The following is a 19,608-nucleotide window of genomic DNA, read 5'->3' on the forward strand; positions in this document are numbered from 1 at the left end:
CTGATTCAGGTTTTTGCTACATGTTCGCAGTGTCAATGAAATGCTCTGTTGCAATTATTTCAGGCTTGGTTTGTGGAATGATCAGGATTTTTGTATGGACTCTTTCTCTCAGAACCACTAAATTCTATACCTCTTTCAAAATCGATCTTGGGCTCATAGTGGTATCTCAAACCACTATCCTTCTTTTAAAGATTTATGGTTGAATCTTTGGTTGAAATTCACTACTTGACTAAAAGTCCTTACTAAGACAAGTTTATCTATTCTGAAATCATGTGAACCATGATTATTGCACACAGACAGAGGCTCTTTAACCTATTGTGTGACTTGTCAGAGTAACTTTGTGCTCTTGAACTAATTTAGGTTTGTCATATTAAAGGGGGTGGTAATTATGTCAACCTAAAACCAAAAAATTGTAGGTTTTGATTTTTCTTTGCAATTAGTTTGGTTTTATATACGTTATATATTATATAGACTGATATATTTTCCAGATTCATTCTGACATTTAATTTATTACTCAGAATGTAATTACCTATGAAAAATGTGTAATGCAACAAAATGGGAGACCAACAAAATAAGGGGTGAACATTTCTGTTAAGTGCTGTATTTAAAATACGTTTACTTAAAAGTGATAAACAAATGTTTGTTTTTTGCTGAAAAACAGATATCTTGCACAGTCAATAAAGTCCCTTTTCCTGGAACAGATGGGTTGGCACTGTAAATAACCATGTAATCAAACAACACAACAGGGAGTCCCTAAGAACAAGCAGGTATGAAATAAGATAACAGGATAAACACAAACTACTTTACATTTTGCAGTTTTTTTTTTCCTCCAAGCATTGCTGCCAGATCACACTGAATATGGAAGGCATGACTGAGTGGAGCTGAAAGCTCTTCTGTTTGATGTCACAATGCATCCAGGGCCTCTCAAGCTTCTGTCAGACTTGATAAAATCGCACGATAGTCATGAAAGCAGCATTAAGTTACATTTACCCAAGCAATTAAAGTTAATACGTGTTTAGCATGTGGCTGAATGGAAGGGCTGTAGCAAACTAAAGCCTTCTTTAGGGTTTAACATCTGGATTCTGAAGTGTAAGACAATGGGGGATCTGTTTAAAGGTTGCTGAATGTTGCACCCCAGACTGCTCTTATTTGTACACAAATGCTACGCCTTTGGGATTTTTTCTTACCTTTTTCATTTTGAAGAATGTTGCAATGGCAAACTGTACTAATGATAACGCTGACAAAGTGGCTGAATTCCGAAAAGACGCTGATCTTCAATGCACTGGCTTGGGATGCAACAGTTGTTGCTGTTAATTATTATAGCTGCTGTTGTTTGTTGTTATATGTCTGTTTCCTGATCTACTCAGGCCTGTGCTCCTAGGAGGCAGGGAAATGGTTAAAGTGCTCAAAATGTTTTGGTTTTTTTGCAGATTTCAAGTGGTTTCTTCACACTATTCACACATTATAGTGCAACATTGGGGCCCGTATTTCACAAAACCCCCAAAAACGTAGGAATGTTTGTGTCATGTCTGCCCTGGCTCCAGTACCGTGGGGCGGGCTGACATTACTGTGGTAACCAGCCACACCTCCACTCTCCTGTCAATGCTGGTTACTACGCGCAAATAATCAGACAGAGAGCCTGATAGAAAAAGTAATGCTCACCCCTACAGGTTTTATATTTCACTTTACAGCCCCTTGTCTGATAATGAGTTTACTTACTGTACATCAATCCATGCATTTGCTTTATCCAATACAGGACTGTGGTGAATTCACTTTGCATATTTATGTCAGTTTTCATTATCACTCTGGTCCATCATTTCAAACAAGTGGATTTGAAAAACTGCTTATACTCTCTATTACTACAAAGGCATAATGCTCCCCCGCTGATTAGCTCTGCATTTGTTGATAAATTTTAAAAAACCTGAACCCTAAAAAATTATCAGGACACTGTAACTGAGCAAGGTGAGGAAACTGGGTAATTGCTCAGTCTTACGGTAATATATCTGCAACAGTGAAACATAGCTAAACCTACACTGTCCGTCCATTTATAGCCATAAAAAACATTAAAAGAGATAAGTTCCCAAATACAATTTAAAAAAAAGCCTTTTGGTGTTCAGATACAGAGTAATTCTTGTTTGCCTTAGGCACCTTTCTGTAATCTACAGATCAGCCCACTTCTTGATCATCTGTGTCTGGCTCTGCAAGGTGCATAACGCAAAAGTACCAAATGCTAATGTGTTTCTGCCTCCTCCATGTTTTTAAATTTGTTGTTGTGCAATTTATCCAAATGCATAGTCTATTCTGTAGCATAACCTCACCAAAATAATCCTCAACACAACAAAATTCATACGATTCCCTTGTCATGACTCAACAAGATTTAATAACCTAGTCTGTCATTTTTGCTTCTTTTCCAATTCATTAATTCATATCCCTTTTCTGCAGACACAGATCCAAGCCTTTCCACTTTGTATGTCAATCTTAATTCACAACTACATCAAGCCTACTATCTCCTAGAATGAGCCACAGCATATATTCTGCAGTTTACAATTGCTTATTTAGAAATGAGTCTACATCACCAAGGTCTGAGAAAAGATGTGTGCAAATCTTGCAAACAGTGCAGGTCACAAAGGACCATTAACACTGGCATTGTGTTTTTTTTATCAGACTACTTCATAAATAGTATGATAGTATCCGCTTTCTTTATTTGGAAAGGTTTTTGAACTGTAACAGTTTTGTTTGGAGATTGGAAGCAGTTTAGCTGAGTGGATGCTTTAGTTAGGGGCCTGAATTGTAGGCAGGACCTTAAAGAAGAGCTTAGGATTTTTCTTTTGAGTTTGGTTGTTTTTTTCTGGCACTACCAATGAAGGCACTAGGGTGTTTTTTTGAATATGTGTTTGTTGCATACATTAACCTGGACCCATCTATTTTAAGGATCCTGTTAAGGCACAGCCAACGGTATGTGACACAGTGAGCAAGTGTAACGAGTGTAATAGTGCATGTCAGTGCTGTCCTTATGGTGTAATGGCAAGACATATCCTGCTGTAAAACAAGGGAACGTGTCAGCAGTGTGCAAAAGTCCATAGCTTGGAAACAAAGTCATGCTTTAAGCACAGAAAACAGGTTTACACAATAAATGTTGTTGTATAAACAAGTTTGCTGATTCTGATGAATGGTTTATTGAACTGCCTCATGGAAATTAAGAATAGTTTATGGAGCTGGGATGTTGACCAAGAGTGATTTATAGGCCCTGTTATTGATTAACAGGGAAAGGGAAAATATGCCTTAGTATGTTAATTTGTAATTTATGTTGCAGGATTATATAAAAAACAGAGGTAATGTCTTTCTCATTTTTTAAAAAGCCTACGAGATTCAAATTAACAATAGGGCAACATGGAGGTTAATGTTTTTAATGTTTTTCCAATACAAAATATATTAGGAAGGTAGTATAAGGAATTTATAAAAAATACTGTCCATTGTGATGTAACAAGAGTGTTCAATAAAATTGGGGTGGTAAATCTATTGGTTGTATTTCTTTAATCTCAGTTTTGGCATCTTCTCAAAATCAAGGGTCTTTTATTGGAAAAAACTACTTGATGTGAGTATAATAAGTATAATCTCTCCTATGGCCTATGGCCAAGGCAGCATAATGCAGTAGTAACTGGTCTCATAACTCTTGGCTTGTGGGTTCAAGTCTCTGTTGCTGTTGTACCTTGAGAGAGGTACTTTATTCCATGATGAAAGGAAAAGAAAAGAGACACAATGTTTCACCGGTGGAGCTTTCTTCAGATGTGTCGAACTTCCTTTCAGCATGGAATAAACCTTTACTTGTCCCTTTGCAACCTACGCAGGCTGACGCAGTTACCTACTTGAACTTTCACAACTGCTCCAGTCCACCCTGCTACATAAATAGGGACCAGCATCCTGTCTGGAGTGGGGTAGTCTCATGTTCTCTGTCTGCTTAAGGCCACAGAAACAAGGATGAGCTCCTGCTTGATGAGCAGCTATGGCTTGGAGATGGACATTACCTATGGATATGTAGTCTGGTGTTTCTCTTTAGGTTAATCCCCATTTGACTGTGGACTTAATTTGCATGATCGGCGCCTAGTCACCTAAACGAGATGCTGTAACTAGATAAGTTACTTAAATATTTTTAATTTTTTAGTAAAATAGTCATTGACCAGAAAAGAAAATCTACATCTGAAAGACAGTGCTGCAAACATGAATCAAATTAAAGTCTTGGAAGATACTGCATGTTGAAACCCGTGCTTATAAAAGGTGACTAGATTTGCAAAGCACATTTGCATAACATTCTGCCAGGAGAATGGCCTGTCAGCTGCTGAATGGATGAAACCTGATATTTGTCACAATGCATGAAATTTCACTGAGCTTGTTGACCCTTCTCTGGCATTGGCAAGCAGACAAGACAGCGGTACGAAGACAAGAGCAATTTCTCTTCACAGCTTGCCCCTCTACCAGCTGTGTTCTGCTATCCCTTAGAAAAGCAATGTATTTGTGGTTAGTATATCCTTTTTGCTAAAAAAACATAGCTAAAAACCAGTGAATGCAGTGTCATATAAATGAGTTTGATTTCTAACCCTTTCTAAGTAATAGTGAAAGAAACTGAATCTTACTGTGTCAAGACTGTAATTTGCCTTTAGCTCTGTTGCCCAAATTACGAACTGTAAAGAAAAGGCAGTAATCTGATAAGCTTGGGTGTTAATGCAAAGGCGGCTTCTGCCATATTGCAACATGAACTATTCCACAGAAAATTGCTATGACAACGGGACAACGTTAATGGGGTGTTACAAATCTGAAATAGGGAGCCATGTCGATGAGAAAAGGCAGAAGCCTAAAATAAATGAAAATGAGAAAAGGAAATAATACGGAGGTACATAAATTCAAACTTCAGAATTGTGAACTGTGTGAATAATGGTGCAACAAGCAGAGAAAAAGCAGCAAAAAGCAATTAATATAAAAATGAGAGAACAGAGATGTATCTTGATAACTGAAAAATTAAATAAAATGAAATTGTGAAACTTCTGCTGTTTTACATTTTTCTAAATGTTATGACTCAAGGTTTGAAAGACTTTGTGAACTCATACAGTATGAAGATTATTATAGTTTTCATCATGGAACTTACAAAATAAATGCTGGTATTCAACTGCTTTGAGGATCTGAAGAACAAAATTAACCACTGTCAAATGGTTAGACTTGGATCTTTTTCAGGGTCAGTAGAGGGAAGGAGCAGTTAGTTACAATGAATAATATGATATTCGTCACTTCAGAATGAGTCACTGTCTTTACTATAGTGATACATAATTAGATATTATAATCATGTAAAGGAAAATGGGAAAGGCAAACTATTAGATCCATTAACCTTTCCATGATACAGCTCAACTGAGTTCCGAGTGTATCACTGAATTTTTAAAGTAACATCTATTTTTAAGAGAAAAAAAGATACCTAGGACTGATAACCACCTACCAACACTTCCACAAGATTTAGCTTTTCTGAAACCTGTGATTTCCATGCGGTTACTGTATCATAGTGAATTACTGTAGTGTTGGATATTCATTGGATTATTAATCCCATTCTACATTTTAGCAACAAATCATTTTTCTTAGATTCATTGTTCTGAATTTAAGTCTTCTTAGGTAAAGATGTCAGGAAAAGTATAATAATCATGTAAATGCACATTCTGTGGAGAATGAGCACATTCTCAATGCTGCTGTATACTTTATATGGAGAGCTGTGGTTGAATTGGTACTTCCATCCAACTGAGGTTTGGAGAAAGAAATTTGTCTAGCATTCGAGTGATGTCAGACAAAAAGCAGCCTCAAAGACATAGGCCCTGATTCACCAAGTTAATGCTGGCATCTTGAACTTCAATTTGTTGGACCTCTATGAAAGCATGAAAACATAAAAAGAAAAATCACAGGCTCTTTTCAACAGCTGTAGCCTGGGGAAGTGTAATGCCATATTCACAGTCCCTTCTATCCGCTCTTTCATACATCTCCAATTATACAGAGTTAGTCGTCACCATTTGTTGAGCATACTGGTGACAGCCAGTTGTCAGCAGCACTTAAGAACACAAGCTGACAGACAACTTCAGCATTACATTTTGTGGAAATACTTGTATTTTTCAAAAAGAATTCATCATTGCTGGGTGTCTCAACCCAAACAGAGGAAGGATTTTATTTCTGAAACACAAATTAACAGAAACCTATTCAACTTAAAATTGCAACAAACAGAGATCAGAATCTCTGGGTCCAACAGGAATACATTTGCCATGTTTTATTAGAAAACCAGAAACAGTACGTACTGATGCACTTTTTTCATTGAGACAATGACTTGTTTTTTTTCCAAAGAAAACATTTGAAGGCTGACATATTCTGTCTGTAGGATTCTTAGGATATTGTGTCAGTCATATGATGAGCTCAACTATTGAGGTAGGCAGAGTACTTTGTCACTGTAAAAGAACATGAAAATCCTGCTACTGCATGAAACAATCCTTCCTTACCGAGCACAATCATCTGCAGAGAGAATGGGATAAGAAGAAAGCACCAAGAAGTATTTCACTTTCTGTTTCGGACTTTTTTGTCCATCAATTCAAGGGGAGAAGCAGGGGTAAGCAAAGTAGAAAAAGAGCACCCGGACATGGGGGGAACCCAGGTGGCCGGCTGAGTTGGTTGACTCGGCAGCCTCCGGGGCATGAAAACATGTACACCCCTGACTCGAAGAGAGTCACTTGAGAGGTGCTGCGTCATGACTGGGACCTAGGCTCTCAGGGGTAGGGAAGGAAGAGTCAGTGAGAGTCGCTTTGACGGGCACTGCCTCACAACCAGGCTATGCCCTCAGGGGATAGAAAGGGAAGAGGAAGACTCCCCTGTCTCCTTGAGGGTTGCTTTGAGGGGTGCTGCCTCACGACCAGGATATACCCTCAGGGGATAGAGTCACTATGAGGAGCTGCCTCGCAACTGGGATACACCCTCAAGGGACCGAGGGAACGAGAATGAGCAAGTTAGAGTTTCCTAGAATAATGTGGCCGGGGGTCCCCTCTGGCTCGCTCTTAAGAACCTCCCCAGAAACGGTAAATGTGGCGCTGCCATCCTGAGTTCGGGAAAGTGAGCTTCACTTACCCCTCCAAAGTGGACCCTGGACCAACACTTTCCCTCCCAACACCCATGAGGACAAACAAAATGTGTGTCAATTCATAATTAAAACAAACATGAGAATAGAAGAGACGCCCTCACTCCAGGCGTACTAACAATAGATAATGAGTAGCTGAAATGCCTGAGAGAGTGGTGTTGATGTAAAGGTGGAGTGCAGAGTTGGATGTTTAAATAAGTTGAATATTCAGGATAGCTTGGGCAGTGGAGATGGCAGCTCCAATTCTGAAGGAACAAGAAGAGTAAACCGAGGGTTGAGAACAGCGCTAGAGATTGAAACTCACGGCTGAGAAAAAAACATGTATCTAGGTACTGAAGTATCTACAACAAAGTGGATCAGGATAGAGGATCATAGAAAAAATGAGAGGCTGGAATAAAAGTCAAGTCACTCAATGGTGGAAAACAGAATACAGACAAACTGGTGAATTGTGGCTCTTAGAATCTGCAGCAGTCAAATACATCGCATCCAGAAGAGCATCCTTGAAGGGGTAAAATGGCCTTGTCTCAGAAATAAAAAGGCGGAGGATGATGAAGGAGATAGCCTTCCTGGAAAGAACTCTTAGAGGTGCTGTCTCTGGATTCCACGAAGTGCAAGATGGAGTGTTGGAATAGAAAGCAGTGAGGACATTAAAGGGACTGAAATGTGAGGCAGAACTGAATCCCAGAGGTAAGATCCTGTTGCACTTGGAAAAGAGCGAGAGGAGCAAAGTTAAAATGGAAATACAGGCAGCCCGTGGAATGGGATAAAGGTAGAGTATGCAGTCCTGACAGAAGAGAAGGCTGTGTGGGCAGATGGGGCTAAAGCATGTAGTAACATGTCCATTGAAGCTGGGTGGAGATTTGTTTCTAGATGACAAAAGAATGCTGCACTCGGAACATGAAGAGGAAAAGAGTTGAGATGTGCATGAGGATGCCGGATTTGGGTAACGATAATGGTAAAAAGCATTGGTTGAGCATTGGAAAGGCCAGGGAGGTGATCCTTGCTAGAGCTGAAGGAAATCCAGGTGAGATGGTGAAGGAAACTTGAAACTAGGGGAAGATGATCTTCCTTTATTGGTAATGGAAGTAGTGGATTTGATATCAGAAATAAGATTGATCACTGGTCCTGAGGTGTCACAGAGATGGATGGCAGCAACAATAGGGTAGAGCTTTAGAAGGGCTGACAATTATACAAGAAGAGAGAAAACACTAAGCATTGAATATTACTAAAAGACCGACAGAAGCATTAGAGAAAAGTGGGAGGTCATGCAGAGTAGAACACCAATTCTTGTAGAAGAGAGAGGCAGTTCTGAAGACGGGGGTAGAGATCCACAGTCTGATTTCCTTCAGAGCGTCAGCTGATATAGTAACACAGGCATTGAGAGACGACAGTTGTAGAAAGCGAGAGGATGGGAGAAAGATTTGGCTTGAGGTATAATTCGGATATCATAATTTTATGACTAGGATAGCAAGTCATTAGTGATAATTTCAAAATCTGAAATGAAAATAGAGACAGGTGTCGGGAGGAAGGTGAGCTGCAAAGTTAACCATATAAGTGATAAGGCTTTTCTGCTGGGAAGCTTACGAAAAGCAATACCAAAAGGGGGTGATCCAAAATGACGAAGAGGAGACTCTAAGAAGGAGCCTACGAGAAAACCTTTTGTAGCTCAGCTGTTAGAAGAAAGAAGAGAATCTGCTAGAGAGTTGGGTAGCTGTGGAGGAGGAAAAGGCAGAACTGGAGAGTTGAGAGAAGGAGGAGGACTGGCTGAGCTGTAATGGAATCGCATAAAAGTAGGAAAAAAGGCTAAATGGTCAGAGTGAGGAGGAATAGGAATACATCTGTCAAACAGAGATTTGAGGAGCCTTGGAAGAGGCCAGAGTCCTTGTAAAAGAAATGAGTTGGCGTACCCAAGGTGGTGTGGTGGCGTTTTGAACGGCGTAAAATTGGGAGGCTGGATGGGAGAAGCAGAAGCATCGGCTACAGGGGAGAGGAGGATAAGGTCTGCGAGCCATTATAGGTCTAGTGCTCAGAATTCAGGTAAGTTTAATTAAAAAACTTTAGATGTGTGTGCTAGCAGGGTTAGGGTTTAAATAGAAAAGAGATAATTGTTTGATAGAGGAGGGGGGGCACTTCTCCCCTAGAGCTCCACCTATTGGTTTCCATTTAAAAGAAATACAGAGCAAAAATATAGTGATTATTAGTTTTGGGCCTTGACACCGGTATGACTTATCAAGCCCCAAGAAATTAAAATACAATAGCATTAGCAACCTCTTCCTACGACACACACCGTGCTTTCAAGAAACTTTGCCTTTCTAAAAGATTTTTTAGTGGAGTAATAGAGCGCAATACAATAGTATATTAAAAAAGACATCAAACTTTAAAGATTGGATAAAAATTGATGTATCTTGTGGGCAAGTTCAAAACCTGAGTTGAACACTTAGCACTTCAAGGTCACTTGCAGGTCTACTGATTTAATGTTGAAGGGTAAATTATCTCTTGGTACTGCAGGTCTGGAACATTACCTGGGGAATGGGGCTTGGAGGCAGCCACCACAAATCTCTTGGGGGATGAAATTGCTGGCTTGGCGACTTCAACATCTTTTTGTATCTCCTTCCTCGAAGCTGTAAAATACACAGGATGGTCTTTATTATAATGGTTAATGAAACAGGTTTGTTGTCCCCGTGCTATAAGTCTTGCAAATGATATACTGTAATGAGACTGCTTTTTGAAGTGTGGGAGCAGGACACGGCTAAACTGTGTGTAAACCCATTCTAACAATGGGTTCATTTTATTACTCATCATTCTTTGCAACTGACTTCATATCAAGCTCAGCACAAAGCTGTTAATTGTAAGCAGAGAAGTATTAAACTCAGCCATTCTTTCTATTTTTATTTATGATACACAGTGGAAGACAAAACACCCATACTTCATTATTGTAATATCCAATCTGATTTTGAATTAATTTAAATTCACGAGTGTCTGCAAATTAAATGTATAATTTACCTTGTTTTGCATTCAACCAATTCATATACCAGAATATATACACAATCTCTTTATAGATATAATTGCATGCTCAATACATTTTACCAAGTCAATTGAAACAAATTCTCATTTATAATATCCTGGATACCCACTTACACAGCTCTCCAGAGAGTAATCTGAATGAAGTACCTTGCTCAAGAGTAGCAAATTGAACCTCAAACTCCTCAAACCCAAAACCCTCAAAAAAACCCTGACTGTACCTCATGACCTAGGAGCCATCAGAAGTAAGAGCTCTTCATTGCTGTGAAAAGACTGTTGAACTACACAGAGCAGAGCTTTTTTACTTAACCTTTTTGTGCCTCTCAGGACATCCATCTCGAAAACTTTTGCCTTACAGATGGATTTTCATTATATAAAATCAAATAATTGACATGAGATGATTTTTCAGATTTTCTGAAAAACCAAAGTGGATTTTTAAAAGTAAGATCTGGTTGATTTGTTATCTGGCAACTATAAGAGAGACATGTGAAAATAAATATAGTTCCAAATTCCTCCTTTCTTAGTGGGACAACTGAAACCTTCCACTTTGTGAAAAGGCATTTCACAATAATACCACAAGCAAAAAGTTAATGCACTTTACTGCCCGAATTATCCTTGGAAACACTGAATCAAAAGTGTACAAATTAAACAATGTTTTGACTAAACCTCAAAATGAGGCATATTTACTGATCAAAATGACAGTTCTAGTTATAATATTGTATCAAATAATACAAACATTTAGTAATAATTCTAAATATTTAGTGATATTTTATTATTGAATTATTTTTATTATTAATCTATCCAGCATCCAAACCTTAACGGGAATTTTGTTAAGTTTAATTAATCCTTTGCATTTATACAGGTAATAATTGATTTCCATTACAGGTATTGTGGCTTATAACAATTTTACTAAGATAACCAATATTCCTGTTGACCTTTGTGTGGGGTTTTTAATGTGTGACGAAGGCATTTAGTTTTCCGGGTTTAAGTTCCACCTGTTGATGTTTATTTTTTCAAAGATCTTGGGGTACTAATTTACACAGTAGTGTTCAGAGCTATGATGGTGTTTGATAGGAAGAATTAAATACCCGAGACCATGATTTGTAAACAGCATACAGTAGAACACCATTTAAGTTGAAGTTAAGCTTGCCAGTAGATTTCTTCTTTATAAGAAAAAATAACAAATAAGCAAAGAGAAAAATTATACAGGTTTAGGTTAGTGAGAATGAAATATGAATTTAAGATGTACAGGGACAACTGTTCGGTTCCACCTGTCAACATTGCGTTTTAGCTGACAGATGAGCTTCAACAATTGATGTGGCAACAAGCCAAGTTTTTGTCAGACCTTTGTGGTTTTCTAATACTAATTATTACTATTACAAATACTTGGAGTGCTTTCCCCCAAAAAACCTATATTTCACCCATTTTCACCATACTTATATTTAGGTATTAACTAGAACAATTTGGATAAAATACCTTGCTCCAGGGTATAACACCAGTATCAGCAATGATTCACCTAGGATTTGAATCCACAATAATAGGAATGACAGCTCAAGGCATAGAGGTGGAGAACTATATCAATGTGCATTCACGCATGGTTTTCCACCTCGTTTCAGACCAACAATCAGTTGTATTTCCACAAGACTTCAATATATACAGTAACAGTATATACTGTAGAAAAAAGTGCTGTAAAAGCTATTTAGCCATCATACCCAGTCAACTGGTGACAAAGCTCAGGGGATAAGGTCTGTGCAACTCTGTCTGCAACTGGCTGCTGGACTTTCTTATCGAGAGACCACAGGTGGTGCGGATAGGCAATAAAACATCAACACCACTCACCCTGAGCACTGGAACCCCACAAGGCTGCTGTCTGAGTCCAAGGTTGTACTCCTTATTTACTCACAACTGCACAGCAAGACACAGCAACAACCGCATCATTAAGTTTGCAGATGACACCACTATAATAGGACTGATCAGTGATGATGACGAGTCAACTTACAGGGATGAAGTTGCACAGCTGCTTAGGTGGTGTCATAGCAATAACCTGGACTTGAAAATAAAGAAAACGAAAGAGCTAATAGTGGACTTTCGGAGACACAGGCCATACACTCATAGCCCACTCAGTATTGATGGAACGGAAGTGGAAACAGTCACCAGCTTTAGGTTTTTGGGAATTCACATCTCTAAAGATCTAACCTGGACTGTGAACACTGACTCTATCATGAAGAAGGCTCAGCAGCGCCTTTATTTCTTTAGGGTGCCTCGAGGTGTGGTATGGCAACACCTCTTCGCGAGAAAGAAAGGCACTGAAGAGAATGGTCAATATGGCCCAGAAGATCATCGGCTGCGGTCTCACCGAGATTAAACAGCTCTATGAGGATCGCTGCCGTGGTAGAATTCTGGCCATCACAGGACAGTCACCACCCCGGGCATGAGCTCTTCACCCCACTGCCCTCAGGCAAGAGATATAAGAGCATACGGCCACTTACCACTAGATTCTTCAATAGCTTCTATCCACAAGCAGTGAGACTGGCGAACACATTTAGCCATCCCCCTCGGACCACACCTACACCATGACCATCTACCTCTTTATGATTTCTTATCTATTGCACATCTCCAGTCATTGTTTACACGTCTGTATTGTTTACATTCAAACTGTCTACATGTTTACTTGCACATTGTCTATTGTTTGTTTGTACATTGTCTTGATGCACTGTTTGCACTTTGTTGTGTTTTTTACACTTGTTTTACAATCGAGAGACTTTCTGTAAGTAAGAATTCCATTGTACCAGTACTGGTTACATATGGCAATAAAGTTCAAGTTCAAGTTAGTTTAGCTGTTTTCTTCAATTTTAACCTTGATTATGGTTTCGGCAAATTATATTCTTAATGCAGCTGAACTATGACAAAATATGTAAATAATCTTGCTTTGTGTGGATCTCAGAATTCTAAATTTATTTCCTTTTGAATTCTAACATCTAATTCAGTGGATAATTTAACACATTCTCCTTTTTTGTTCTGGAAAATCTTTTCCCTAATCCACAAAGACCTGCAACTTAACAAATATGTTGGCATCTGTTACTTTTAAATTTAAAAAAAAAAACTAACTGCATGCTGACCTTATAGTAACATGGCCCCAACATTAACACATAACCATGGATTAACAATGGAAGCACAAACTGTGTCTAATTGCTGAGTCTGAAAACAGGGCTGTGAATGAAATGACAAAGGCAAGATTCAAATGTCAAGAGGGTAAACCATAAAAAAACAGTAAAATACAACTGGAATGTGATGATATCTTGTCAATCTGTGGTCAACAGTCTGACAAACTGTTAATTCCCAAGCAGTATGATTAATGAGTACTGGTACTACACTCACAAAGTTGCTCTTTGGTGCTGTTCGGCAAGATTGTTCATATTCTAACATTAGTGGAGCCAAAGCTCATGTTTCACTGCTGGTTCAATTCCTAGCTTCCTCAGTACTATCCAGTACATGTAATACCAAGTACTTTGTTATAACATAGTATTGAAAATCTGAAGCATTTGACCCTGAGAGAAAGAGATTTTAAACAGGAGAGATCTGGGTGATTGTGGCTGTACTCTTTATCCTGCTGGATCTGTGTGGCCCTTTTTTAACAGAAAGTAAAAAAAAACATGAACTGAAGCTGAACTGTGCTATTATCTTTTGAAACACACAAAAATGAAAGTCTGATCAGTCTCTTACTTTAACAGATACTTATTATATGAGTTGTACAACTGCTGTAAAAATAATAGTGTGTGCAGTAACACCTACTGTATCTATAATGTAACATAAATGCAAGTAAAAGTAGTTACAGTTTGTGTTACTAAAAACACTGTAGCTGTAATCTGTACTTACGGTAACAGTAGTATCATAGTTCTATAGGTGCTATAATACAAAAAGTAGCCTTAATACCTTATAAGAACTGCATTTATAAAATACTTCATACTACATGGGACAAGATCATTAAACTAAAGTTAAATGTAAATAAGATACCTTCCATTTATTTTCTCATATAATCTTTAAGAAAAAAAAACAAAAAGGAATAAGAACATTCAGTAATAATGATACAAATCAAGGCTAAATAAAACCTAGCTGACTTTAGAAAGAATAAAAGGAAAGTTCTGCCATAACTGTGAAAACCATTCTTAGATCATGTTTAAATGTGAACTTCAAACACAGAAAAAAAATGTTTCTCCTCTGTGAAAGATTCCTTGAGATGTCAGTACAATGTTTTTTTTAAATAACTTTTTAATTTCTATAGATGGCTCTTATTTAAATAATTTCTTTTAATAAAGTGAAGAGATATTTCTTTATAAAGTGGCATGACTGTTGAGTCCCTGCTATGCCATGAACTTAGAAAGTCTGGAATAACTGGAGTGCTCTGGTTCAAGATGGGATTTCACATGACAGACAAAACATTGCAGAGGGTTGCAGTGTTACAACCTCAAGGTCATTCTGCCGTGCAGCTAAATGAAGAGGAATTATTCACACCAAACCAATGATAAAACTGTCATCTATTATCAGAAAGGCTTTTATTCCTGGCAAGGGTGGAGACAACTCAGTCCACTTCAGGGCCAACACACAAGCTCACAGGGACACCAATTAACCTTGACAGTTGTCTTTTGGAGGTAGGAGTACCTAGATAAAACCCACAGGGACACAGATATAACATGCACACTCCACACAGAAGGCACCCTAGGCTACCCAGATCAAGAGATGTCATTTAGCAATGCCAGCATTCAAATTGGCTTACCCTAAGTTTATTACTATTTTCCATTATTTTAAAATAGTTCAGTTATTGAACAATTGTTTCATATACAGTATGCACTGAGTTAACTTCCTTTTCATAATAAATGCAGTATGTACAGTATTTACTAAGATTTTATTATTTTATTATTTATGATACTGTAACTAATAGCTCTAAACAACTGTAGTGTTGTATAATGAGAATGGATTATATGGAATTGATTATTAATTAAGGATAAGGTTCACTATCATGCTAATAATACAGACAGATATAGATATTTATATACAAATATGCATATACATTAAACCTTTGCTTTTAAGGCTTCTAGAAACATTCTCAGGTTTAAGGTATATAAAATTGCAGAAAGTGCTGCTGTGTTCATTTCAACAATCTCATCCATCACAAACAATAGAAGAGGTATCCTCGCTTTAGGCTGAAATTTACTGTCAACTCTTACAATTCAATGTACTTCTTCCATAGGGTAAAACTCATCATATGCCCATGTGCAGTTGTTTTGATATTCCACTTGTATATAGATTATAGTATTTAATAACCAGTTAGCAGAAAAGCTCCTGAATGTCACTGGTCAGGAGGTTCACTCAAAAGGACCACATGTGAAACAGAAATAGCCTTTAGGGCCTGTTGCAGTCCCCCAATTAAGGCAATCAATAAGAAAGCAAATTCTGAACTTGTTTAATAATTTTTGACAGACATAATATTTGGAAAATCTCATTAATGTCAGAAAGGATTATGGAGCATTGTCATATTAATTTTCCCAAAGTACTTCTACTGTCATGGTCAATACCAGACCTCTGTGACTGAAGCAGATGATGTGTTGCAGTCTTCTCCATTTTATGCTTTGTCTGCTGCTGGATTTTGTTGAACTAAACATGTCAAAGCTGTCAAATAAAATCCAGAAACAGGATCTTCAAATTAAATGAATGTTTCGTAAAAATGTGGTGCTTTAAAACAGCAGTAATTTATATTTTGGGCATTGCAAGAAAGGTTGGTGTGTTTTGTCTATGAGCTTGACAATTTCCACTGCAGAAATGTTATACAGTATATAAATGTCAGATAACAATAAACTAGTCCTGATAATCCCATACAGCCTAAATGGGACTTGTAGACATTGTGGAGGTTGTTGAAGAATTTCAGAAGACCAGCCTTTACTCTGAATTCTAAAACCAGTGTGTCAGCAATCATCTCCTCATTGGAAAATTCAGTTTAAACTCAAACTATAAAACTGGAACTAAAAAGATGGCCTAGTACTTTGTTTCCACAGTAAAATGAACTAGGATTTTTTAATTGTACATACCAAGGACGTGTATCCTAAGAAAGTCAATTCCGCTGTACTCTACCTCTGTACACTGCCTCTGTGAACACTTACCCACAGGGGAGCCCTTTTGGGCTGGAAGCAGGGTGCGTCGGGCAGTGGCAGGAGTGCTGGGAGGCTGAGGACTGCTCCTGCTGGGTCCTCTGGGAGTCTCACTTGGCGGTACAGGTGGCTTCTGACTGGTTTGTTCCTCAGCCCCACCGCCTGGACCTATGAAAAGCAAAAGGTTTCTGAAATGACACGGCACGCAGACTGGTCATTCCCAGGCTCTTTTTCTAAAACGTGCCACAAATCGTATTAGAATGAACATTCAAACAAAAAGATAAAACATTACAATCCATTGCTACTGGTGGCAGATGATACTTGGTTCTTCTCAAAACAGTTCTTTTGTCTATATATTTGCACTTTTCAGTCTTACCGTCTACCCTTATACCTTGTATTAACCCCTCACATAAATCAAAACATTTATTTTACCAACGTCCCATTTATTTTACCTAATTTGTACATACAGTAATACGGGGCGGCATGGTGGTGCAGCGATTCACATTGCCGCCTCATAGCGCTGGGGCCCTGGGTTCAATTCTGAACCTGGAGGTGCCATCTAGGTGGAGTCTGTAAGTTCTCCCCAAGTTTGTGTGGGTTTCCTCCCACAGTCCAAAGCCATACTAGTACTGCAGGTTAACTTGCTCCTGGGAAAATTAGGCCTACTGTAGGTGTGAGTGTCGGCCCTGTACCGTCTAGGGTGTACCCTGCCTTGCACCTATTGCTTGCTGAGGCTCCGGCTCCCCCATGACCCTGAACTGGAACATGAGGTCAGAAAATGTTTCATCTACTCATAGAATTATAGTACATAGAGCAACTGTACTTATCTCCTTGAGGCTGGTGCATTTTATGTGTAAAAAAAAAAGCTATTTTATGGTGCTCAATGTAACTTGAAAAACGTGTCTTTCCTGCATACACTGCTCGGCTACTAGCTCTCCAACACTGCACAGAAAAATGATTAACTGTTTTACTCCTAGTTTGCCTTGTTGGTTTAAATTAATGATTGCAATCGTAGGGTCCTAACTATCGTCTTTATCTTCATCATGTGCAGAGCTTTCTCAGTCAAATAGTTTCACCTTCTCTTTTGACCTCATTCATCAGCCCCATTATTTTCTGCTTATGCCTGGTTAAGAAAGACATGGTTGTCAGGTCTTACACATTTAAAAACATTATTTGCACATTAAATGGTACATTTAAATGAAAAACAGTGGGAAGGCATACAAGTAAGAACAAAATCAAACAAATTAATCAGACAGTGCCTGTATCAACACTTATAAAGCAAACATACAACTTTATTATTATATATTTATACTGATTATTATATTATTATTATTATTATTATTATTATTATAATTTTTGCAGTCAGAAGCAGTATAGACCAGCGAAAAACACATAAGAATGTCCATAGACGGCAGAGAGAACCGCTTAAATTTATTTTTCTCCAAAATGGTGGAAAATTTGACATGACAGTAATGAAGCTGTGCCGGAATGCACAGTGTTTTGGCTACAACATCAACTTAAACTCTTAGGTATAGAACAGTTGTAATGCAATAGGATAAATGTATTTATATTAAGTATTAAAACATTAATAATAAGTGTATATTTACACTATGATATGGGGTGTACTGCAGTGCTTGCTGAGATGCAATTTTTCAAACTTGACAACAGACTTAAATAAAGATATGCCACTCAATCTTTACCATGCATCAAGATTTATGTAGTTCTGACCAGGCAGAGCATTATGGGCGAAAACTGACATCTGGTCATGCTGAAGTGTCTCTCCTCCCAGCAAGATCTTAAAACTGCAGATTTAAGCTGCTCAGGTGAAAATCATTTAGATCAACAGTTTTCCTTTTCCTTTTTATTTTGGGATCTGTGTATTCAGCTGGGGACGGTTCTGATCTAACAAGTACTAGACCAAAGCATTAAAAAAGCTACTTCTACACAGAAGGACAATTAGGAAAAGAGAAATGCATTAATTTGAATCTCAAATTTCTCAGAGGAAATCCTGTTTGTGCAATGTTAATAAGAGAGATACCAGTACATGCTGCTGTAAAATTTAGAAATTATTATTAATTTATGAGAGGTTATATCTTTATAGGTAGCAAATAAGTCTCACATCTTTAATTCAGTGTGAGAATGCAAAGTATGTTAAGTGCCTGTCTAAATTTTCTGAGTTACATCTTTCCTGTAGTTCTGTTTTCACTGGGAACTTAGGTTAAAACAGTGACCAAGAGACCACCAACACTGCAGGTACTTAGGAGTAGAGGAGCAAAAGCTATGCTTGGTGAGGGTGTTAAATGTAAATATCCTACCTCATCCAAGAAATCTGGACATGGAGGAAAAAAAACACTTAAAAAGCCACATATCGGCACTTAATTATTTAGCAGTCGGATTTCAATAACTGAAAGGAAAACCTGAGAAGATTTCCTCAGTAATAAAATGATTATCTTTGAACAGCATAAAAAATGCATGCCAGTGTGTTTTGACATCAATTCTGCCTCATTTAACATTCATGCACCCCGCTCTCCTTCGGTATAATTAGATTCTGTAGCGTAACCCATATTTTGAATTCTGTGCTCCTTCCTTGGGGAGTCTTGTTTGTGCTCCTTATTGCATTGCTGTTATTCCCCTCCTCCTTTAATTGCTGAAACAATCAGGAGTGTCTGATTCACACTTGGCAGCCGGTGGTGCTGAAGAACAGTGTCAGTGCATGTTAGATTCCCCCGTTAGAAAAATGATTGATAGTGAGTCTACAGTAGGAACTATTTTTGATACTGTATGTTCAAGAGTTCCTCTTCCTTTGAAAACAATCCAGGGTGAAAGGCTATGGTAGCCTTCCCTATGAACTGGGAAAGGAACACAGAAGTGCTCTCAACAGTGTAATTTAAATGTAATTAATACTTTTCAATTATTTAGTGGTTTTAATTCCAAAAGTGCTACAACACACTTCAACTATATAAAAGGGAACCAAGCAATTCACTGCTGAAGTGTAGGACCACATGGTTGAGGGGTGGTAGCCTTATTCTCTAACAATTACAGAGCAGATCAGGAGGAGAAATGCCACTTTACTTCGCCAGCTGGGACATTTCTTTCCCAGCTCAATGTCACGAACAGTTCTTTCCGGGCCCTATGCAGACGACACGATCCGGAATTGTGAGGTAACACTGGGGAAAAAGTCATGCAGGAGAGGGTATGGTGTCCAGGGGGAGTGAGTCCGGGGCGAACGATCCAAGAGAAAATCCAAACGGGTAATCCAAGACAGAAGCAAAGTCCAAGGCCAGAAGTTCCAACCAG

At 38.3% G+C, this 19,608-nt stretch overlaps 1 protein-coding gene across 6 annotated transcripts in view; it reads right to left on the reverse strand.

Annotated features, from left to right (window-relative positions):
• The window catches only part of LOC107076750 (microtubule-associated tumor suppressor candidate 2-like), a 206,970-nt gene that overhangs the window by 36,214 nt on the left and 151,148 nt on the right, over window positions 1-19,608 (reverse strand). For all 6 annotated transcript variants that reach the window (XM_069190185.1, XM_069190181.1, XM_069190182.1 and 3 more), the window contains 2 exons: window positions 16,324-16,479; window positions 9,670-9,768 (listed from right to left, as the gene is read on the reverse strand). In XM_069190185.1, coding sequence (XP_069046286.1) covers window positions 9,670-9,768; window positions 16,324-16,479 — 255 coding nt within the window. The remainder of the gene's footprint in view (window positions 1-9,669; window positions 9,769-16,323; window positions 16,480-19,608) is intronic.

Source organism: Lepisosteus oculatus, chromosome 5 (assembly GCF_040954835.1).
Source record: "Lepisosteus oculatus isolate fLepOcu1 chromosome 5, fLepOcu1.hap2, whole genome shotgun sequence".
Taxonomy (NCBI): Eukaryota; Metazoa; Chordata; class Actinopteri; order Semionotiformes; family Lepisosteidae; genus Lepisosteus; species Lepisosteus oculatus.